General features: G+C 45.4%; 1 protein-coding gene across 1 annotated transcript; it reads right to left on the minus strand.

The window, feature by feature from the left end:
• Positions 1-4,400: 4,400 nt before the first annotated feature.
• SLC34A1 (solute carrier family 34 member 1) lies at positions 4,401-24,421 on the minus strand. The gene is made up of 12 exons (XM_063121569.1): positions 24,400-24,421; positions 21,439-21,624; positions 16,937-17,065; positions 14,145-14,288; positions 13,142-13,253; positions 11,713-11,908; positions 9,615-9,710; positions 7,152-7,254; positions 6,798-6,965; positions 6,480-6,596; positions 5,781-5,905; positions 4,401-4,955 (listed from the first exon to the last, which is right to left on the minus strand). Exons 1-12 carry the CDS (start codon positions 24,419-24,421, stop codon positions 4,401-4,403), a joined length of 1,953 nt encoding a protein of 650 aa, XP_062977639.1.
• Between the last annotated feature and the right edge of the window lie 236 nt (positions 24,422-24,657).

A 24,657-nucleotide genomic window follows, 5' to 3' on the forward strand; every position in this document is an offset into this window, starting at 1 on the left:
CTGAGTTCACCGGGTATAGAATTGCAGCCTTGGTTAATTAACTTCATTGCTCTTAATGAATTAATCTACAATTTAAAAGCATTTTGCAGTCACTCAACCCAAGCATCCTTATTCTTTGGAAAATAAATCATCTCAATCAGGATGCATATATTTACTACTGAGTGACCTTTCAAAGGAAACAACTCTGAGCAAACTCCATTTAAAATTCACATTTTAAACTGGTGAATAACATATTAATCAGATGTTCTTAGCCATATTTAGAAGATTGCCTTGAGGTCGTGTTGCCAGTCTTCCTGTTAATCATTTCAGAACATACCAGCTCCATAAAGCATCTATGAATTGATGTATTAGAATACTGTTAGGGCTGCTAGCTGACCATGCTGCTTACTGGTGAAGAGCTAAGAACAGCCAGCTGATACCTCATTGATGGGAACTAAATTGTTAAGTGTGCAATTTGTATATTTGGAAGGATATACCTATCAGAATCTGGAGAAGACATTCTCTCTCTAACCTGGGCCTAATCTACACCAAGCAGGATATAGCACTATGAAAGTGGTATATAAGAGACAAGAACCACACTACTGCTTTATAGCGGTATTGAAGTGCACTGACAGCTGTCAGGGCCCATTGACACATACCATATACCGCTTTCATAGTGCAATATCCTGCTTGGTGTAGATTAGGCCCTGGTTGGCATGTAACCATGAAGCCACCATGGATGAATTTCCCTGTGGGTTTTGTTGTGGCAGCCATTTTGAATATTCAGTGTGATGGAGATGTGCCATAGCTTCTTGTAACATATGAAGCCAACAGGGGTAAGTTGTTGAAGTGGTTGACAATAGGGGTGCGCACTCCACTCTGGAATTATCTGGAAACTGCGAAAATCCATCCGCAGAGCATTCGATCTTCCAGAGCAGAGATTGGCTGCTTCCAAACCCATCGAATACTCTCAGAGCAGAGATGTGCCCAATCAGAGCTTCTAAAGTCTCTGGAATTAACCTGCTGTGTGTGTGTATCCATATTTGGAAGACAGTGAGTGGGGGTGAGGGGTAGTTTTCATATTGACTTCTGTGGCTGACCAATAGGAATGGCCACAGCGGTGTTCTCCTCCAATCACAGTGATCAGGAAAGTGGGAAACACTAACTGGTGGCTGCTGAGAGGGAGCTTGTTTCTACTTGGACTCATAGAAGTCAATCATCCACATTTCTACAGTGTGAAAGTGCTGCTGGGATGGCTGTTGATGAGTGAGAAAGCCTCTACACCTGAGGAAACCGCAGGCAGGCTCTTTATTTCAGTGCCTGGGTGCAGGGTGTGTGACCGTCCAATAGATCGGGAGGGCACCAGGTTGAAGAAAGATAGAGGGGGGATTTTTTTAAAAAAACCTAAAATATCAAAGTATAAACTGATCTAATTCAAACTTGGTGGAGCTAAAGCCCTCCATAAGAGCTATCAACTTGCCATGTTTCATCTGTTGATCTATAAAAATTACGCAGATGTAAGCATTTTTGTAATTTCCAATTAAAAATTCCTATAAAATCAAAGCATGAACCAGTTTGATTCAAACTTGGTGGGGATAAAGGTCTCCTCACTGTGCCAAGTTTTATCTATTTATCTTTAAAAATGAGGGAGCTGCAGGCATTTCTGTTAATACCAGTTACCCAAATACTGAATGGTTGTTTGAGGGTAATTCGGAGAGGGGGAGGGGCTCCTAAATCGAGGCAGAGAATCACCCCTACGGAGCTCCAGATCAGATTTCAATGCAGAGGAGACCCACTTTGCACATCCCTAGTTGACAAACCACCCACAACCCTAAAACAGCCCATGGGTTCTGGGTGGCTTCTCAACCAACCCAATATCCATCCTCACCAGCTTTGCATGTAAGGAGAGGCTGCAGGGGGTTGGATTGGCGATTTGGTGCCCACAGGTGCTGCAACCCACCATGGCTAATAAGCCACAGTGAGGTGGCAGTGACTGCACAAACTAGGTCTCTCTCACACACACATCCACAACCATAGTTGGAGGGAGGAAACAAGTGTGTGTTTCTGGTGAAAGAACAATCACCATTTGGAAGAGAGAGTGAAAGTACCTTGAGAGTGCAGGGGGCCAATACCCACCGAACTGATGCAAGACAGAAGAACCAGCTCTCTCCACATGTGTCTACCCAAACCTTGAGACCTTCTTCAGAGGACCCCCCAAAACCCTACTGTTTCCCTCTCGTGGGATGGTGTCAGGTAATCCCAACACTGAGGAAGGAGCGCGAGGTTTCTGGGCAGTCATTTGGGTACTGCTGCCATCCTGCCCCCTTCCTGGTGAAAGGCGACCAATCACCAGGCACTGCCCCGGATTGGCTGTGGAGTGATGTCAGATGGCAAAAGAGCTGTATTCACGTCACTCCAATTGAAAAGGTTGGGGTAAATCCCCAACTTTTTCAGTCTGCAGCTTCACAGGAAAGCCCTGCGGTGGCTGCGAAGCTGTGCCTGTGTCGTCTAACTGACACAGTGCAGATCCGCAGCCACTGCAGGACTTTCCCCATTTATAGACAGCCTCCAAGTACTCCACCATCACCACCACCAAGTGAAGTGTGGCGTTATGGGAGCGAGGCTCTTTTCAGTGGTGGCTCCCCAGCAGTGGAATGCTCTCCCTAGAGAGGCTTACTTGGCACTTCCTTTGGTGTCATTTCTGTGACAAGCAAAGTCCTTTTTTATTTTCCCAGGCCATGTTGGCTGGAGATGTTGGGAGTTTCAATCTAACACATCTGGAAGGCTGGTCTGAAGCATACTACACTATACAACCAACGCTATTCAGCCTCATAACCAGTTCTGAATCTTCAATGAAAATATCTTTATTATGGGAAGTAGAGAATAATTAGAAGATTTTGAAAAACAATTAATAAATACTAATACTGCCGTAATTTTAGAATCTCCTAAAACAATGTGGGCCAAGTTTTAGAGCTCAAAAGAAATATTTTGATATTCCTCTTAAATTAAATCCTCCAGCCAATATGCCAGGTTCTTGCCCTAAAAGAACAGTTTCTTAAATGTTCAAGTTCTGTTTAAATAATATAGGACTTCCTGTGTTCCCAAAAAATAGGAAATGGTTTCTATTTTATGGACAAAAAGTTTAATTAGCCAACACTTGCCAATAGCTGTTGATCTACACATTCTTCTGTACTCTGGCTGATGTGGGGTGGTAACAAAGACAATAAACTGCCAGATTTTATAAATAATAAACATCAAGTTCTTCAGAATGTGGGTTTTTATTTGAGAGTTAACATTTTGGATTACAGCTTGTCTAAAGAGAGAAGTCACCTAACAAAAGTCTTTCAGAAATAAATGTTTCCAAGATACTTGTCCAATCCCTTTTCCATCCTACTGAATCTTTGCAGCCCATTTTGAAAATGGTCTACAATTACCCTGCAGAAGTAAAAGCCACGTGAATGTAGAGGTAGCAAGAGATTGCCTAGTAATTCTAACATTCTTTTTTTATTATTAAATATATTTCCTGTGAAACGATGTCTAGGAGCGCTAGTCATGGAAAAAGGACTACAGCACCAGCTGCTGTGGCATGCACGCCCCTTAAAAACTTTAAACGTAGGAGGTACGAGACTGCTGGCACACTATTGGAGGGGTGTGGAACCTGTGTCCCTCCAGATGATGATGGATTTCAACTCCCATCAGCTCCAGCCAACATGGCGAATGGTATGGAATAATGGGAGTTGTAGTTCAGCAACATCGGGGGGGGGGGGATACACAGAATCCCCACCCCTGCAATATTGTAAGGATAGCATGGTGGAGAACGCTCTCCAAGCACCACTACTTAGTCATGTTGAATATAGCAAATGTGTTGCACATCTGAGAAAATGCTATGCAGAAAAATCGCCAGTAACTTCCCTTCTGCCTTCATGCAGAACATCTGGAGCTCAGATTCCAAGTCCAACTCCGGGCAAGGTATCCAGTGCATTGCAAACACACCACACACACACGGTATATAAACTAGCCTTCTCCAACCTGGTGCCCTCCAGATGTTGGACTACAGGTCCCATAATCCCTAAACAATGGCAATGCTGGCTCGGCATGACGGGAGTTGAAGTCCAACACATCTGGAGTTTGCCAGGTTGTGGAAGGCTGATATAGACAGTAACACAGAGACACACAGTTAAGGGCACGCACACATCCCATGCATAATGGCAGGTGAAGCCACAATGGCTGGAACACAGAGATGAGCACATGGGAGTAATGCAGTTGCAGTCATACATGCAGCCACCAGACTAAAAAAAATGCACACCCCTGCTCCACAGAGGCAGAAGGACCTTCGTTTCCTCAGAGGTCATCCATATCTTTGCTTTTCTACTGAGCATCACAGTCTGCAGGCACCAATGGGAATTGTGTTCCAGCACGAGTTACAGGCGGGTAGCATTCTGCATCGGCAGTGAATTCAGCCGGGGCGAGGGCTTCGGCGGTAGAGACAATTCCTCCAAGAAGCTGAGGGAAGGATTGTGCAGGCCTGCTTGGGCTTTCATCCGAGGAGACATATCGCCGTGTTCATCTTGGCTGCCTGAGCAATGGTTGGCACAACACAGTGTGGCCCTGCTGATCAACCCATCCATGGGTTGCAAGGAGTGCAGCCAGTATGGCAGGAAGTCCCAGCTCTGAAGCCACTTGGGCAGTCGGCCGGGGCTTCGTGACTGCATGATGTTGACCAAGGCCACACAAGCCAGAAGGCTCAGGAAAGGGACTCCCACGCCCACCAGGACCCGCCATCCTGCCATAGAAAGTCCAAAGACCAGCGACGGCAGCAGCAGGAAACAGATGATCAGGTAGAAGACAGCAAACCAGCGATATTTGGCTGTCTGCTCACCGAGTGCTTTGGCCATCTGGATGGGGAGGCGGGTGCAAGGCAGGGGATACCACAGCAAGATCCCGGAGATGTTGAAGAAGAAATGGCAGAGGGCAATCTGAGGAGGGAAACCGGAAACATAGCAGCCAACTTGGAGTCAACCTTGGGAAGTGATGGCACGGCAGACTAAAGGGGGTGCCCGTGCCTGTAGAAGACTATGGTTCTCCCTTTCCCCTTGGTCTTTTTGGATGGCCCTCTACTTTGGCCTATTCCTGCTGTTGTTGAAAAAGCCTTAGCCTTCCAATATAGACACAATTATCACAAAATGTGTTTGGTGATATTAAGTACATAACAAGAGCCATGTTGGATCAGACCAAGGGTTCATCTAATCCAGCATGCAGACCAGGGACCCACAAGCAGGACACAAGTGCAACATCACCCTCCTGCCCATGTTCCCCAGCAACTGGTGTATGTAGGCTTATGGCCTCTGATACTGCAGGTAGCACATTAGCCATTAGGACCAGTAATCACTGATAGCTTTCTCCTCCAGTACTTTATCCAATCCCCTTTTATAGCCATCCAAATTGGTGGTTATCATTACCTCTTGTGGTAGCAAATTCCATAGTTTAACTATGCACTGTGTGAAGAAGTCCTTCCTTTTGTCGTGAATTTCCTACCAATCACTTTCATGGGATGACCCCTGGTTCTAGTATTATTTATTTAATGTGTTTATTTACTGTTGTTTTAAACCACTAATCACCAAAGTTCTCTGGGTGGTGTATAATACAAATTTTAGTAGTGTTTACAGCATTGCAGTTTACAACATTAATTTGAGACAGATGATAGGCAGATGGATAGGCAGGCAGGCAGCTGTTCACCCCGGAAGTCTTACTCTCGGAAGCTAACCCCAGCTTAGCAGAGTTGGGAGAGGGCATCTGCTCACCTGGAAAGCACTGGCGAGTTTGTCTCCTGGACTGGCCAGGGCAGCTAGGATGGCAGTGGTTGTCGTTCCGATGTTGGAACCAAGGGTGAGTGGATAAGCGCGTTCTAAGCTAATCACCCCAAGGCCTGTCCCACAGAGAAAGAGAGACAGTCGTCAGGAAAGTGGCACCTTCTGTTGCAACAAAGCTACATGGAATGGAGAGGTGGATTCCTGCATTGAACAGGGGGCTGGACTCGATAGCCTTATAGGCCCCTTCCAACTCTACTATTCTATGGTTCTATGTGTTCCTTCTTCAAGCCCTGGAGCTTATTCCACCCATCTAGAGCCTCTCTTGAGACATGTGCTACTCTTACTTATGACATCTTCTATCTCAGGGGTTCCACGATAGCTTATGCTTCACCTCACCATTATCAATGATGACTACTTAACCAAAGGTTATAGCAACCCTTCATTCCAAATGTTTTCCTTTTATATATCCTGGGTAAGCTATACCCTGGAATCCCAAGGTCTACTTCCCCCTGTCAGAGTGAATAGGAGAGGTGGGATCAAAAGGCATTACTGGCTTGGCTCCTCTTCTTGTGTTGGGTAAAGAACATAGGTCTAATCATTTTAGTTTCTTTTTATATGGACACATCTCTTGCCTTGATCTGCCCCCTGGGTATTTGGGTCGCTAAGGAAGGGAAGTAATTGTTGACTCACCAATGAGTGGGGTGATTGCTGAAGTGAAGACTGAGCTGCTCTGCACAACGAAGGTCATTGCAGCACCGACCAGCATGGCGAAGTAACCAGTGGCCCAGCCGAAAGGGGATGGCAGATCTGCCCAAACCAGTGCCAATGTCAGAAAGAACAAGGAGGTAAGGTTGATTTCCACACATGGATTCTGCCAGAAGAACCTAGTGGGTGCCCGTGTGGAGGCCTAGAATCCAGAGAGGTCCCACTAGAATGATTCAAGCCCATTGGCCCAAGAGATCACCAAGAACCGGGATTCCTCACCGGCTCTGGTTTCAGTCCGCTCACCTGTGTTGATGACCTTCTGGATAGCTCTGGCCACCTGGCCTTTGAGCACCGAGTTGAGCAGCTTGACCAGCATAATAAGACAGGTGCAGAGCACAACCAGCGAACCTGCCAGCAGCATGAGGCCCACAGCCAAGTCTGGCAGAGAGGAGTCCACAAACAGGTGATTACCTGGGTGATGGAGCAGGAGTCAGTGCAGGGAGTGGACGGGCCCTTCCCCAGTTCCTCTTGCCCTTGCTGCCCTCACTTTTGAATCTCCCTTTTGCCCTCAAAGGAGCAGGTGGGGGTGAGGGAGCACATGTGTAGCTGCCGGTTCTTACAGGGCCCTGCTGCCTGATGGTTGGTGGCAGGTCTTACATTTCTGCTGCATGGCACTGCTGAAGTTCCCAGGACTGTCCAGGCGGCATGGCGCAAGCGAGCTGCAGTTCAGGAGTTTTCCTTTAGTGTCTGTGGAAGAAATCTAGAGAGAAGGAGGGTTGGGCATCAGGAGTGTGAAACCACTTGCAAGAGCTTTGGGGACATGGGTGAGGAGTCAGTCACCCATGTTAAGGAGAGAACAGTCTTGCCATATGGTATTAATACTTCAACCCTATTCAGATGACACGCTAAGCCACGGTGGTTAAGTATTTTGAGCTAGACATTATGGCTTAGTGTGCCATGTGAACCATTCCTAACCACGGTGTCTACAAAACCAGGGCTTAACCACGCTCACTAACCATTTGCTACAAAAGGGTTAGCAGCCTAACCATGGCTTAGTGTGTTGCCTGAACAGGCCCTATAAGAGGTCCTTCTCTGCAGTGGCCCCACTCCTTTGGAACAAGCTCCCATCGGAGGTCCACCATGCTCCACCATTGCAGGCTTTTAGGAAGGCCTTGAAAACATTCTTTTATTGTGGCCTTCTCGTGATATGAGTACTGCTGTTATTGGTTTTATTGTACTCTTTTATTGATTTTATTGCATCTATGTTTTTATTGCTTTTAATACTTTAACTATTTATGCATTTTATTGTTGTAAGCTGCCTTGTGAGGGCTTCTGCCCTGAAAGGTGGCCAAGAAATGTTTTGATTGAATGAATGAATAAATAAATAAATACTTGGTGTTTCTGTATAGCCATTTTAATTCTTCCATCTCATAAGATACTTCCTTTGTTCATTCTGATATACTTCTTGCAGGCAAAACAATGCCAAAATGCTAATTCCAACACCAATTATTCTCCTTCTTAAGGTTTCCCACCATAGTACTCTCCTTCTTTCAAAGGCCCTCTAATAAGATACAAACAGACCCTCTCTAATTGCTCTCTTTCTTATGCTAATAGGCCACTTACTTAAGTGCCACACTGCAATCCTAGACTCACCTTCCTGGTAGTAAGCTGCATTGAAATCAATGGCCCTTACTTCTGAGTAGACATGCATAGGTTTGCACTGTTATTGGTTCATGACTTCTAACAGACAATTCCTTCCAGGAACAATGTGTAATGCTCAGTTGAATGTCTTGTTTTACTCTCTTAATTTAACTTTGAGGATCTATATTATCTTCATGGAAAAGATGCTAAGACTGTCCCAATGTCACACGGACTGAGAAACTGCTCAATTCTCGAGATAACATGTTACATTCAAAGCAGTCATACTGACTCATGAAAGAATATATGATATGCTGGGCTCAGGTTTTTGGGCATAATATTTCTATGTGTGTTTGTGAAAATCTATGGTTCCAATGACATACATTTTCACTTAATATGAATATTGGACAGAACTGTTTTAAATGACTTCAAGGTGGTATGTTATACCTGTTATAAACAAAATGAATAGTATAATTTAAAGTTAGGAGTTAGCTGTTAAATTTAACAAAATAATATTCAGAAGTCTTGTACACCTTTATAAACACGGGTGGGGGCTAAAGTACAGTGATATGCCAAGAACATACAGTCTGTAAACAACTCGGGGCAGACCGTGGACCAAGTTGGCATCTATCTGCCTGCGCCTGTCTTCTGCCATGGACAACCCCTATGTTGCTCATTGGCAAACCTCAAGGTTCAAGTCGTCAATGGACCAGAACAAGGACATTACAATGGCTGCCTTGGAGTTTGCACCAAGAACATTGTATTTAAGGAGGTTTAGTACAGATAAAAGATGTAACAGTATGAATGATTCAATAAACGCAGATAAGTTAAATTGGATTTTTCTCTGTGAACTGTGTGGAAAACCAACTGCTATGTATAACCTTATTTGTTGGAAATGTTTAAAAGAGAGAGAGAGGGAATTTCTTTCATATGTGATGGACTTGCTTTCTAGCAAAACATTTCTGGGAGGAATAAGGGTTTTATTAGAGGGAATCTTGGGCTATTTGATTTGTTTAAATCTGTTCTTGTTTTGATTATACTAATGAATTGATTTTAGACAGAGAGCTAGCTGTATATTTAATTAGTGCTGCCAGAGCCTTGTACACAAAATATTGGAGGCAATCTATCATCACTAATATCAGAAGAATGGCTTGAAAAGGCTTGGTACCCAGCCACGCTGTGCCAAATGAAGGAATTCTCAATATCCAAGCCCCATGACACATTTCTGTCATCTCTGACGTCATGGCAATTCTGCTCGGTTGTCCCTGAAAAGCTGGATGTAAACTGGGCTCTCTGAAAACGTGTATTTCCAGCCCTACACACATATGGAAACTGCTCGCTCTCCGTTCTCCAAAATGCCAAAGCAAAGATGCCCCATGAATCAATTCCTGGCCTGTACAGTTTGGTGTTGAGCCACTGATGCTCAGCATTCACTGCTTTCCTCCTTCCTCACCCCAACTCTCTCCCCTGGTAGAACCTTACCTGCGGGATCGGTGCATCACACCACAGCCGGATCAGACTCTTGTTGTGCAAGCTCTCATCACCTGTGGCAATGCCAGTGATCACAGATTTATCCAGCTATAGGAAACAAGGGAAAGGATCATGGAAACACTACCAGGGAGGGGAGATAGAAACCCTGAGGACTTTCACAAAGAGAGAAGGAGCAGATCCTAGGCCCTAGAACATCAAAGAATTCATTTAGATGAGCAAACCAGCAATTTAGATATTTTCCTGAAGTTAAGGGACCAGGATGGGTTCTAAGGGACCTGCTGTAGCCCCTGCCCACATCACAATCTCTTACACATATGAGCATGTAATATGTCTCCCATTCTCCTTAGCAAGGTTCAATGTTCTCCCCTCCAAGCTATTGGAGGGCAGATTCAAGAAAATCCCAAAGAATAGTAGATGCTGCCCCTGTAATGACATAGAGGTGGAGTCCGTCTTGCGTGTACTATTTTACTGCAGTTACTATCAAGAGGCCAGGAAAGACCTAATACTCGCTATTATACAGCGTTTCCCCGGTCGCTCTCCTGAGTCTATTATGATTATCCTACTTTAGGGTACCAATAAGGCTATTACTGAGCAAGTGGCCAAATTTTTGAATCTGGGTATTCTCATTAGACCACTGATCATTACTTTAAACCTACTGATTAGTATTTTTTACAGATGTTGTATCCCTTCTTTTTTACCATCATGAATTTTTATTAACGTCTGTGTACTTATATGCTGTAATGGTGGTCTGTTGACTGTAAATAAAGATAGATAGATTGATATGTCTCCCATTATAGGATTGTTATGAGGGTTACTCAATGTGATTCAATTCCCGGACAGGAAGTCTGGTCAGGTTAAGATTGTCTTTGTAGACCACAGCTACTCCGCCCGCCTGCCTGCCCACTTTCCCTCGCCTGCTCTGTAACACAGTACCCAGCTGAGAGGGCCTGGGCCCATGTCAGACCACTGTCATTTCCCAGCCAGGTCTCTGTGAAGCATGCCAGGTCGGCCTCCTCATCTGTAAGGAGATCAAAAATAATATTTATTTATTTATTTTGTTTTTAAGTGACCTGGCATTGCATAGGAGCAAGGAGAGTTTCTCCAGGTTGCCTGGTTCGTTCTCCAAGATCCCTGGGGTGGCAGGGCAATGGGAAGGTAAGATGGGTGTTAAATATCTATCTCTCCTTCCCCTGTAATGGCACTTCACCCTGCCATCACCATATCTCCCTCTGCCCTGCACAACTCATTGCCGCTCCCTTTCCTTTACATATTATGCTTAGCTGAGCTCCTGGCTGTGCTTGAGCTTCTTGGAGGAGCGAGGTGGAGGTGGTGTCTTGTAGGCCGTTTTTCCTGTCTAAATATGCATAGGATTACATCTTAACTGCAGGGGAGGCCCGCTCATATAGGTGACCTAGGTGGTCCCCTGGGCACCAAGTTAAATGGTGGCCAAATTCCAGGGGGGAGGAAATACAATTTTAAAAAAAAGTTTTCTAAAAGTTTTCTTCGTTCTTCCTACATTGGATGTGGTGGTAATGCAGTTAAAGCAGAACAGCATGAAGGATGATTTTGGATTTGTAATAATAAAATTTATAATTAACATTTTTAATGCATTTTTATTTGAAAACGGATTGGAATATCATCTAGCTGTCATGTAGGAATCTATTCTGAAAATTTTGTATCTCTGTTTTCTGATCTCAGAAACATTGGATGGACAGACGGATGGACGGGAAAACTGAATAGTTATGCCTCTGTTTAAATGAATATGTTTTACAAACATTAAATGGAAAATAGGAGCAAAATGTTTCACAGTTTACCAAAAACCTCAGCCTAGATCTAGCCTTGGGGTTTTGAGGTGGGGTGAGGTGGTGCCACAGCGCCAGTTGCTGGGAGGTAGTCTAGGGCCACCTTGCTTAACATCCTTCAGTTGTAGGCCATGGCTAGGCTCATGACACTCACCAACAAAAAGGGACCGGAAGGTGGAATGGAGGATGGCCACACAGCCCAGATGCCAAGCCTGGGGAAGCAGTTCTCAGATATCCCACCCAACAAAGACTGAAGTGGCCATGTTTGCTTTCCCAGTCACACGCACCTGGATAATAAGACCAGTGAAGGGCTCCGTGATAACTTTCAGGAGCTCTGGAGCATCCTGTCCACTGCGGAAGTTGAGGGCTGCCACAGCAACCTTGGTGATGCGGTGCAGATAGCCACTGGCCACCTCAAGAGGCAGCAAAACTAGCACTGATAACCAGTTGAAGCAGTCATGTACGGTGGCCCCAGCAAAGGCCCTGCCAGACAGTAGAAAAGCCATTGTTAGTGTGAAGCTTAGGAATTGTAGCATGGGATGAGAGGCTGGGGGATGAGTCCCAACTGGACAACCATCCAAATGTCAACTCTCCCACCAGTTAGCACATAATTTCCCTCTGCATTGTCAAGTCTCTCTCCCACCTCCACTTTTGTCCATCTGCTTTGCCTGCCCCATCACTTCAAAGTACCAGTGATTTCCTTGCTGAGATGGCTTTCTTTGGGATGACTCTACGGAAAGGAGGACAGGGCTTTAGTATCTTTAACTGCAGTTTTAACTGTTGTGATGAAGAGGGAATTGCACCAGGCGCTGCATGCATGCATACAAATGATAGCTGCTGAAATTCCCTTTTCTGTACAACAGTTAAAGATACAGGAGCCCTGTCCTCCTTTCCATATGATCACCCTACTTCTTTCTCACTATTTTCTTTGGGCTTCAGCAGCCTCAGCCACCTGCTGACATCATCCTATAGCAAGGATGGGGAACCTCAGGCCCAGTGACCAAATCCACACCTCCGGATGACCACATCCACTTTCATCTGACCACCAATCATTTGGGGCATTCTCAGCTTTTGTGCAGTTCCCCCCCCCTTCTAAAAGGTTGAAATCCCTCTCCTAAGGCTAAGTTTCTGGCAGTAAGAGCTTTAAGCTAACAGATGCTGGTACCTCCCAGGCATTTAACAGCATATGCTGAGTTTTTCTTTTTTTTCTTAACTAACCCCAGAATAGTTGTTTTTAAATGAATATTCTCTGTTTTTATGCTTTTTACGGTTTTAAATTTTGTATATTTGTTTTTAATGTTCACTGTTTTTAATCTTTGTAAACCGCCCAGAGAGCTTTGGCTATGGGGCAGTATATAAATGTAATTAATTAATTAAAATAATAATAATAATAATAATAATAATAATAATAATAATAATAATAATAATACTTTGGGGTGTGAGGGTATTTTAGCCTTGCCCCATTTGCTTTTAGCTCTGCCTCTTTTGCCTTCAGTCCCTCCTACCACTGGAATGTGGCCCCCAATAGCTTCTCTGAAATTGAATTTGGCCCTTGGGCTGAAAGACGTCTCCTACCCTTGTCCTATAGTCAACCTGGGCTTCCCACCCCTCCTCCTCCTGGCTTGCTATCTAACGCAGCCCAAAGATGCAGGCTCCCCCCCCCCTGAATATCTAGTTCTTAGCCCCCACTGACCATGCGTCCACCCTAACACTCACCTCTTAAATTCATTTCTGTCTCCGGCCTGCATGAGTGCTACTATGGTATTGGTGACCGAGGTACCGATGTTGGAACCCATGATGATGGGGATGGCAGAAGATACCTCCAGCACTAGGAAGCAAAGAGCAAGGTGGGCTTGCTGAGGATTCTGGCTCTGTGCCAGGCTTGAGGCACCAAAAGCAAAGTGAGGGCCCAGGCTTCTTATTCTGGGTACCCCAACCTCTGCTGTCCAATCCCTTCCTTCCCAGCCCTGCATCAGTCCCCCATTTCCAGTTCAATGCAAATGGGTTTCCTTATCATGTGAAGGTATGCAAATATTGCCAAGATATAAGAGAAGGGCAGATGTATAGAAAGTTGTCTTATACTGAGTCAGACCCTTGGTCCATCTAGCCCAGCATTGTTGACAATGAATCTGGCAGGGTTCTCCAGGGTTTCAGGCAGGATTTCTTCCTAGCTCTACCTGGAGATGCTGGGGATTGAACTCGGGACCTTCTGCATGCAAAACAGGTGCTCTACCAACTGAGCTATGGCTGCTCCTCTACAGAATTCAGCAATGCCAGTAAACATGGAGTCAATTGGGGGAAAGGGGGGGACTACATGTAGCCTAAAGCCTATTTTCTCCTGCAACTACATGCAGCCAGACCTCCACATCCCATCCCTCAGGGCCTGCCCAAGACAATCTCCTGCACGAGGTGAAGAACAGGATGCTCCCTGCCCCCCAACATGCCCATTCCATGTACAAAAGCTGATGTACAACAACTGGCAGCTGAATCTTTCTTCAACACAGAAGATAGTGCACCATCTTCTACTGCATCTGAAGACAAGAGCCTAGCTTCGTGGCTGCAGGGCAAGCCACGAGGCACATAGTCGTCTCCTCCAACACTGTGCTGCCATCTCCCAGCATTTGCTGCCTGAAGCAACTACCTCGCTTTGCCTAACGGTAGGGCCAGCTTTGCCATCCCAATCTTTCAGCCCCCCTTTCTGACCACCAGAATTACTCACACCCTGAGGAGACCATGCTGACGATGATGGAAGTGGAGGTGCTGGAGCTCTGAACCAGCACAGTGACGAGGATTCCCACCACAAGCCCCGCCACTGGGTTGGAGAGGATCGCGTTGTCCTTGAAAATATCTCCTGCTACTTTCCCTGGAAAAGAAGCAGCATTTAGAGAGCCCGGCCTGTGCACGAAGCATCTGGTGAGACCTAAATGGATCCAAGCTTATTCGCAAAGCAAGTTTGGTGGCTCAGCCTTTGAACATGTGGTTTGCATGCTTAATATATACATTTCCCTGCCTGTCCAGTTCAAAGATTTATGTATCAAGGCTTTGAAAGGCCTCTCCCTGGCAAGTTGCACCGACTCCAGGGGCAGGCAGAAGATAGATCAGAATCTTCTGGTAGATGCAGGGCCAGGCCAAATGGGAAATGTAGGCCCCATTTCAAACTGCTCATTAAGTATTTTTAATCGATTCTAAATACATATGAACTAGAATGTTTTATAAAAAAAGGTAATGGCAAGCACTTTTATTCAAGATGTATATAAGACATCACTTCTTCACATTCAGAAATGCTTTACGTGCTTTTCTTTGGGCAAATTTATAATCAACAACAACAAAAAATCAAGCAACTTTGCCCAGGGGGACTCGGAGTAGGCCCCCTCAAAATCGTAGGCTCATGCCAACTGCCCCCCCCCTCTGCCCAGCCCTGGGTAGATGTTTGGGGTGATTTGCAATAGATCTGAAAGGGTTTCTGACTCCCATGTTTTTAACAATAGCAACAACAAAAAGGCTTCTTTCCTCATCACCCCTTCCTCTCTATATTAAGCTGCTAGAATGATGAGAGCTTGGAGAAAGAGTGGATTTATGTGGCAGAGGACTCAGTTGTGACACTGAAAACACATTCTTGCTCTGAGCCATGTGTTCAGAGGCACCAAAGTCAATCCTAGAAGCTGAAGTCTGTCCATCCTTAGGGTCAAGGCCAATCCAAGACATTTACTACCTGAGGCAAAGGCCAAGATGGCAGCCCCCTCCATTCTATATACAGAATAAAAACTGGGATCACAGGTAAATCTTCAACACTGGCAATGGCATAGTGCCCTCCATCATAACTGAGACCAGCAGGCTAGTTTAGAGGGTGCACGACAGGTATGTGGCACACATAGCCCTGTCCTCTGAGAGAGAGGAATGGCTGGGGGGCTCAGAAAGAACACCTGCGGAGCTGCTGCCACTGTCCCCCTTCATAGCTACCACCTGAAGCAGTTGCTTCCCTGTGCCTAATGACAGGGCCGGCCCTGCACAGCATAGCCAGTACTGAGCTAAATATACTGAGTGAGCATCATGATTCAGGAAGCTAGAGGAGCCAGGAAGGGGTAGTCAGGCCCAGGCAATATGGTTGGACCTAGGAACATGTCAGAACAAATTGCCTGCTCCCTATGACCACTCATGGGCCTGGAAGGACCCCAAAACATGTGCCCTTACTTTCTGATCCATGGTTCTGGTTCTGCTCTTGGATTGGGTTATTAGCCCCTTCCCTTTATTGACTGTTTGGTCCATCAACTCAGGGCTACTTGATGGCTCTGCATCCCCTCAAACCTTCTGTGAGCTCAGCCTTACTGGGTCATGCCTGTCAGGGCCAAACATGGAGATGCATGGGAGATGCTTGAACAGCCTCAACATTTTCTGTTTTGTTTTGGGGCGTTTCTGAAAAGTAGGCTCGAGGGCCTGCCACTTTTGATGTAGGAATGGTAGTGAAACCTTTTCCCCACCCTCCCACTGAAAATTGCCCAGCTGTTTAAGGGGGACCCCAAACCTGTTCCCCTTTGGGTGGGCAAGCAGCTTGGGGGGATTTTTAAGCATCAAAAGGCAGGACATGGAGGAGTGAGGCCATCCTTTCTCCTGCCATTCTTCCACTCCCAACTGCACCTTCTCATGCTGCTTTCCAGTCAGCCAGTCAGTCAATGGAAAACTCTGCCATGCATCTGCTGGGTGTCATTTAGTTTGGCCCTTAGATCTAAGCCATGGCACCTTCATATTCAGTGCTTTGGAGCCGTTCTCCCCACTGCCGCCCCCCAATGCTGCTGTCTGCTGGCTCCTGGTGTTGCCCCCCCCCCCCATACTTTCTTCCCAGCATCAACCTCTTGCTATATCTTACAGCTGCTCATAGCCATCTTTATGTTTTACATGCAAGTGCATGAAATAAGAAAAGGGGGATCAGACAAGCTAATAATGGCTACTAGTCAGGATGGCTTTATGTTATCACCAGCTTCCCAGGCATGTATGCCTATGTATGCCAGTTGCTAGGAACATGTTCCACTCATATCCTGCCTGTGGACTGCCCATCTGGTTGGTCATTGTGCAGACAGAATGTTGGCCTAATTGGGCCTTAGGTCGGATCCAGCAGGGCTCTTATGTCCTTAAGACGTGGTCACACACATATGCAAACATCACCACATAGCTTTCTTTCCCTTCAGGCTATGCTGCAGGGTTATTTATGCCAAAGATGTCCAGTTTTCTGTTTTGTTACAAATTTATGGGGTTAAAACTTGACTTCTGGCAACATGTCATGGCAAGCTTCAAGGACGCGCCAGTCAAGAAGCTAAACAAGAACTTTATTGCCCCCCCCCCCAACAAGAACAGAACAGGCGCAAGAATCTCCTGACTCCACCAAAGTACAACTCCAGCTACAGAGAAAAGCAGGAAGTGAGAACAGTAAGACTAAGGGGAAAGATATTAAGTAGTTTCATTCCCAGGGGATTCTTTAAAGGAAGGAAGGAAGGAAAAATACATTATTTCCCTTACCTCCTGCCAGTTGGAAGGCAGAACTCAGCACATCAAGGGAGCATACAAACAGGTACAAAAAGCCAAACATCAGGGGCACTTTGAGAAGAGAGATGAGGATGGATTTGGTCCTTGCACATCTGCCAAGTGCTGCAAGAGAACAACAGACATTAAACACAGCTGTGCCTTAGACAATCTTGGCCAGTTTCAGCCTATTGCCCCCAGACCATGCAACCGCTTCCCTTGCCCCACCTTAGGCTCTATTCCCTTTTCTTTTTCCACGTTGAGTTTTCCACTGTGACTGCAGGGAATGCTTATGCTCCCACAGGGAGGAGCTGTCCTGGGACAGAAATATAGAGCTCCATCAGACGGGGGGAATCACATTTCCCTACTGGCACTTCTGCGATTCTCCACCCCTGCTTTCATTGCTTGATACTTCCTTTTCAAAAGAGGAAGTAAACAACATGCACGTGGCCCATTCAGTGGGCTGTTCTGATGGCGCTGCTTCTCCTGCACACAGCAGGAGATAGCGGCAACTTCCGTTTTTAAAAATATATCGGACTTTCTGGGTGTTTTTTGTGGCGGGAGGGAGGCCAGAAGGGGCTGGAGATGCACGGGACGCAGACAACGTCGTGAGAGGGACCCGTGAAAATCCGTGAGTGCCCAGCAACGTGTGTGCAATAAAATGCTCATCTGATGGAGCTCATAATGAACAGGGCCATGGGGGAAAGCAAATGAAAGGCATAGGCATAAAATGACCACTGGGGCAGCTTGTGCCCCAATAAAAGACGAGTTGCTTCTGCAGTAAGAGAGGGGTGGGGAAAAGGCATCCTTTCCTCAGGCTGGCATTCTAGTTCTAAAAAACAAACCCACTTCATTTCCAGTCCTCCTTGGGTTGCTTAGTAACAGTAAAGACCCTGCCAATCATCTTTCTATAAATGCCTAGTGCTTCGCAGCAGGGAAATGGGCAGAAGAGGAAACAGCAGTCCTTCAGTAACCCCTGCAGTCAGCAATTCTGACACAACACAAGCACCTTCGCTGTGACCTCAGGGCAGCGTCAAAGCAAGGGTCAGACTAGGTTTGAGCCAGTTTGCACAATTCTGTGCAACAACAGCTTCCCTTAAGGGAGACTTCACTGCGGGGAATGTTCTCTGTCAACATTTATCAGTTGGAAGCAGATTGTGTATACTTGTTGCTGTTACATAGCCTTGATGTTGTCAAACTAACGAGCAGGGAATCATTATTGATTCATGATAAAGTTGTATCTAGGGCTTTTTTTTTTGCACACGATCCTATTTAGGCATTCTGGTGGGTTTTTTACTGTTTCAAATGCTCATATTCTGTTTATTTGGGGTTTGATGGGGAATGTTAGGATGCATGTTGGGGCAGAGTTTAGGGTGATCATGGTAATCGTAACAAACATGTGCATTTCTTGATGACTGGTGTAACACAGATTGGCTGAAGTTATTTCTTTTTTTCTGCTACATCCCATGTTATGTGACCCACTCCAATGCCCGTTTACTCAGGAGTGCCTCATTAAATTCAAGGGGACCCACTCCCAAATAAGTGTGCATGAGATTGCTGCCTTAAATAGGGTGACCATATGAAAAGGAGGACAGGGCTCCTGTATCTTTAACAGTTGCATAGAAAAGGAAATTCCATTTGTATATATGGAGAACCTGGGGAAATTCTCACTTCATCACAAGTTAAAGCTGCAGGAGCTATAATAGAGTGACCAGATTTAAAAGAGGGCAGGGCACCTGCAGCTTTCACTGTTGTGATGAAAAGGAAATTTCACTAGGTTCCCCATATATACAAATGACACCTGCTGAAATTTCCTTTTCCATACAACTGTTAAAGATACAGGAGCCCTGTCCTCCTTTTCATATGGTCATCCTACCTTAAAAGAAGAAATAGCCAACCTTAAAATGTTGAGTAATTGCATACACCGAGTTGTAAAGCAGGTCAACATGACCTACGGATCTTATAATCTATCGCAAAAGTTCCCGCACTTTAGCAATTGTCATCTATGGTCATCCTGACTGGGGTGTAAAAAAACCTCCCAGCTTGAATCCAAACTTAATGTATGTGCAAAAGCTGCATGTAAACAAGCCTCATGTTTGCATCAGGGAAGTTTCTGGGGTTTTTTTGTGTGTGTTCTTTTTTTATCTTGCACAAATAAAACTCAATCTACCTTATCTTGATACCACCAGAGGGCAAATTTTCAACCAATGAATGTCCATGTTTGCAAGCATTCATTTATTTAATTTATTCCAAAGTTATATATGCCACCTTTCAGATCACTTTCGCCTTCCCAAGGCAGCTCAATTAAAATACACACCATTCATTACAAATCAATAAAACCACTGTCCAAAACTGAAAACATAAAAACATGATGACACTAAACAACAGTGGTTTAATACAAGACAGACTACATAAAAAGCAGTTTGAAATAAAACTGGGATCGATTAAAAGCTAGTAAAGCACAGGCACCACGGTTCTCATAAGAAGACCTCAGAAGTAAGCATGGCCTCAGAAGTAAGCATGGATGGCCTCAGAAGTAAGCATGGCCTCAGAAGTGAGCATGGGCTTGCAGAGCACTTCTTTCCAATTTGCTGCTTTAGACTTTTTTAAAAAAGCTTCTGAGTGACCACACTATGAAAAGTCAGTTCTACACACGTTTACTCAGAAGTAAGTCTCTCTCTGTTCAATTGGGTTTACTCAAAGGTAAACATGCATGGGATTTTCTCAAACTGGTAGTCCCAGGCCCTGGTAGGTAAAGATGCTCTGCCTTCCTTGGGGAGCACTCGGAGCTGCTGGCTTCCTTGTCCCAAGATAGGTTTCTGGGCCCATGGGAAGGGGGAGGTGGGGCCTAGGGTCGAAGTGAGCACGGCCCTGCTTGCCTCAGTTCTGCTCAAGCAGGGGCATCTGACTTTTGCCAGCTCTCCCCTCCTCCCTACTCAAATGCTCATAATGTCGCAAGTTCCCTTTTCACTGACTTTCTAAACAACCATGGGTTGGCCAACACAGGGGTCTTTGCAAAGGCAGCTGGGCAATTATTCCAGTTTACAGGCTGGGTTTACTAGCACTGCATCTATACAGCTAAATGGATGCCTTTGAACACTTGTGGCAAAGGAACAATTCAAAGCAAATAATTGCTAAGGTGGCATGGCTTTGGTGTAGGAAAACCCTGCTGGCATTAGTCTACGTGATTACTCCTCTCATTCTGGATGTGTATACTGGAGGAGGGCACAGCTTCTAAAGCATTTGCTAAAAACAGAATAACAGAGGCATGTAGGATGGGGAGGAATCGTTGCTAATCGTTGCAGGCAGTATTCAACAAGAATCCGTGATATTTGTGTAACAACCACAAACATATTCCACATAGCAATCTCAATAGCCAATAGACACACTAGCTGTTGCGGGGCAGAGGAGGGAGGCAGTGCCGAAAAAATAATAATAATATCTGCTTAAATTCTGATAATGTAATACCACACTACAACCATCCTAACTCGAGGGAAGAAATCTAGATCCTATTCAACAAACGAGTAACACTCAGAGCCAGTGTGGTGCAGAGGTTAGAGTGTTAGACTGGGAGTTGGGAGATCCAGGTTCTAGTCCCCACTTGGCCATTGGAGCTCACTGGGTGACTTTAAGTCACAGATGCTCAGCCTGACCCATCTCACAGGATTGTTGTGACAATCAAATGGAGAGGAGGAGGATTATGTATGCTGCCTTGGGTTCCTTGGAGGAAAAAAGGTGGGATATAAATTCAATAAATAACAAAAACAGTATAACAACACAAGTACAGTATATTTATTGAACAAGAAAAAATAGTTTGGAAAGGCCCTTAATTTATCTCTAGAAAGGCAGGGTGGAAGTTGATCACTTTTGATCTAGTTGCCCTTTCCTTTAGGAAGTGTGTGAAACCTGTGTATTTCATAGACCTCATTTCCCACCACAGTATTCTTCAGCCCCATGGCACCACTGTTCTACAGCACTTATCGCTCTGGAGAGAGGAGCCTACCTCCCCATTTCACAACTCTTGTGAAAGAGCTGGAGGCAATGTGTTTGGTGCTGCAACAGGCCCTCTAGGTAGAACCATGGACCATGGGCAGGTTATGTGATGGACTGCCTCCCTCCATGTGAATCTGCCCAAGCCTTGGGATCATCAACAACAGAGACTCTGCTCTCTGACCTGTCTTTTCTAAAATTCTGATTGGCAGGTACCAAAAACAAGGTCTTCTTGGTGGTGGGACCATAGTTGTGGAATACATTCTCCAGGGAGATCTGCCATGCTCCCTCTTGATCGCTACTGTTTTTATGCTGCCGCGTTCTTTTTTTAAAAAAATGCTGCTTTGTTTTGTATTTGTTTTAAATGATATTTAATTTGCGACTTGTTGTGGGGTATTTTTTTGTAAGCCGCTTAGGAAAAAATGTTTTTAAAAGCGGGTATAAAAAAATTAAAATAAACTACCTAATGAAGAAAGCTTTGGGATGGGGGAGCACAAGATTTCCCTTACCTGGTCTCTGTACTTCACCCAAGCCTGAGTGTGGGTTCTGCCATGGCTTGGAAGAATGAGTGTCCAGTTCATACTTCTCCATGCTTTCAGCCAATCTCCCAGGGGAGCCTGGGCAGAGGTAGTCATGGTCTGGATGACTCACAGTTGGGAACAGATATGCTCTAGGGTCAGGGATCCTCTGTAGCACTACAGAAAAAGAGTTGCTGATTATTACTCATCCATGTCCCCGAGCTTGGGGACATCCTGCTGTGGGTAGGGCACTTGATGGAAAGACTAATAGCATCCCGTGAGATTATCTTTGGCCCTAATCAAAGAATGAGGCCCCAGTAGAAGGAAATTCTACTGTACCATATCCCCAAAAGCAGACAATCTCCGAACACCATCTTAAGAGAAAATAAAGGACAAAGCATCCTAGGAAAATCTGAAGCCCAAAGAAGCAAGCTGTTCCCTAGCACCATATTGATTCCTGCCCTGCCCTTGTGCTGCTGCTACTGCGGTGCTGGCACCTGCTCCAACTTCTGCCTGGAGATGTGCAAGAACAGGCTGAAGAGACAACTGAGAAGGAGACATCAGAAGCACCATCGGCACATGGACCAGAATTTCTAGCGCAAAAACTCCCCAGACCCACTCTTCAGGGGAAACAAATCCAGGAGACCTAATTGGCCAGAAAAATAAAGAAATAATCAGCACCCCCAGGAGTGAGAGGAAAGACATGAAGAAGGCAAGGTGAGGAAGAGAAGGGATGGAACATCAGGTCAGGCCCAACAAGCGTACTGGGTGGTGCGGTGCTCAAGTAAAGGAGGAGACGCCTGTGCCAAGTACATAAGGACGTAAGAAGACCCCTGCTGGATCAGGCTAAAGGCCAATTCTGTTCCTGCAGTACCTTGGGGGCTGGGACAGAAGGAATAAGGTGGTGCCCGTAAGACCCTTCCTCCTCCTCCTACAGGTCGACGGCATTGGACTGGGCTCTCTCTTCCATAGGGTAGCATCATTGCCTGCCAATCTGAATAGACACACATCATAAACAGGGGAGTTTCACTATTTTTTTTTGATTGAACGGTTGATTTATTTGTATCCCTGCCTTTCTACCAAGAAAATGGCAATCATAAGAACTAAAAAAGGCAATATATATATATATATATATATATATATATATATATATGTGAAATCAATCATAAAACAAAGACATTAAAATATAACAATAATAGAGTAAAAACAGCAGCTAATCCAACAGGCCAGCTTACATGCTAAAGACCTGCTTGATTAAAAACATCTTTGCCTGCCGGTGGAAGGTCAACAGAGAGGGGGCCAAACTACCCTCCCTCAGCAGGGAGCCCCAGAGCTTGGGCTAACCTCTTGGACGTGAGTGAGGACCAGCGGCTTCATCCGCAAACAGCAAGAAGCCATAGATTTCAGTCAAAGATTCCGCAGGCTCACTGATCGTAGTCAGTTTCATAGATGGCATTTCAGGCTAGCTCCATATTACCTTCAAGGCTGTACCGGAATAGCATAGGGGACTCTCTACTTGAGTGTTTAAGAGAGAAGCCAAAGAAGGTCTCTTATGGTGTCCCACTACCAAAAAGTTCAAATGGGTCCAGCCTGGTACAGATATAACTGTTGAAACCCCGCCTAGCATTGTGCAGGGCATCCTTCATCCAATGAGAGGCTCTGGGTTTCAGTGCATCAGAAGGCCAAGAACCTGTCTTAGAATGACCTGGAGCCAGCTGCCAAAACTAGCCCTGCTGAGGTTGCTCATCTTGGCAGCTTTTTGTTTGTTTATTCAAGGCCTTGGTCCTCTGGTGCTACTTTAAGCTCTTGTCCCCTTACCTGCTGCAGGTGAGATACTCAGGCCAAGATCTCAAGGTCGCACGCTACATCCACCCTTCCCTCGCAGGCAAATCGGCTGGAGAAACGCAATGGGTCCTTTATACACCAGATAGGAGCAAAGTCTAAAGGGCCCTGTGCTGCCCCTCACATCCATTCCGCCCTCCTCTCCTCCCCAGACATTCCTTTAGTTAATTGCTAACTTCTGCGTCACCCTAGGCTGTGGAGTGAGACATCCGGTGCCATGTCGGCAAGATGCTGATACAAGGTCAGATCTGCACCAAGCAGGATATAACACCTTGAAAGTGGTGTGAAAACGGTATATGGAGTGTGTCCTGGGCCCCAACAGTTGTCAATACTGTTAGAAATCGTTATAAAGCAGTAGTGTAGATCTTGCCCAAGCTGTGTCTAGGCTGCCCAGTGTACTAGTCTTATCTTGGCCCCACACATGTTTCTGAGTGTATAGGCATGCGGGAGTCTCCAAGGTAGACATCCCAATGCTGCTTCACACCATCCATTGATAGGAGAAATCGCTCTGTTCAGGCAGCAGTAGTAGAGGCTTTAACATCCCGGTAGGGTTTGCATTTCAAATGAGATAAAGGGACTTTAAAGATCTATCATCATGAACAGGAAGATGACAGCTACTATGGCATTTCATAAAGCCTTATTCAATGGCAAATCAAGCAGGCTATGGATATATCCAGGCAAGACAGAACTAGTGTTGGCTAAGACAATACAAATCAAGCATGTTTCTCTCTTTCATCTATATAGTGGGCCTGTTCAGACAACATGCTAAGCCATGGTTAGGCTGCTAACCCTTTTACAGCAAATGGTTAATGAGAGTGTTTAAAACCATGGTTATGTAGCCACGATGGTTAGGAATGGTTCACACAAGACGCTAGGTCATGATTCATATGACATGCTAAGCCATAAAGTTTAGATCAAAATGCTTAACCACCGTGGCTTAGCAGGTTGTCTGAACAGGGTCAGTATCTTTATTTATTTCTATATTTACTTTGGGCCTTGGGTTTCCTGTTTCTGATCCAAATGAGGCTTCTTAACCTTTAGCTGTGTGGCAGAGATCTGTAGCACCTTTCATCATGGCATTACAGTGGTGAGGGGTACAGTGTACCTTACCTACTGAACTCAACTCTGCCATGCTCCCGCCTAGAGAAGATAAGAAAGGATATAGGAGCTATTAGTCACAAAAATCACATTTAGATCTGTCCCCCGACTTTACAGTGCTGCTTTGGCACCTTGCTCCTGCACTTGCGTTCCTTCCTGGCATCTGGACTGGAAGGAACGCAAGTGCAAACTTTCCCACTCTGTAAAAGTTTTTTTAAAAAAAAACAGAGGAGGGGAGGAGAGGACCGGAGCCATTTCTCCTCTCTTTTT

Source organism: Elgaria multicarinata, chromosome 3, assembly GCF_023053635.1.
Source record: "Elgaria multicarinata webbii isolate HBS135686 ecotype San Diego chromosome 3, rElgMul1.1.pri, whole genome shotgun sequence".
In the NCBI taxonomy this organism is placed as follows: Eukaryota; Metazoa; Chordata; class Lepidosauria; order Squamata; family Anguidae; genus Elgaria; species Elgaria multicarinata.

Coding starts and splice junctions, on each gene's coding strand:
- SLC34A1 (XM_063121569.1), bottom strand. CDS start 24,421: ATGGCAGAGTTGAGTTCAGTAG. Junction 21,625..24,399: donor GGCAGAGTTGAGTTCAGTAG/GTAAGGTACACT, acceptor CTTTTTCTGTAG/TGCTACAGAGGATCCCTGAC. Junction 4,956..5,780: donor AACTCGCCAGTGCTTTCCAG/GTGAGCAGATGC, acceptor TTCCCTCCTCAG/ATTGCCCTCTGCCATTTCTT.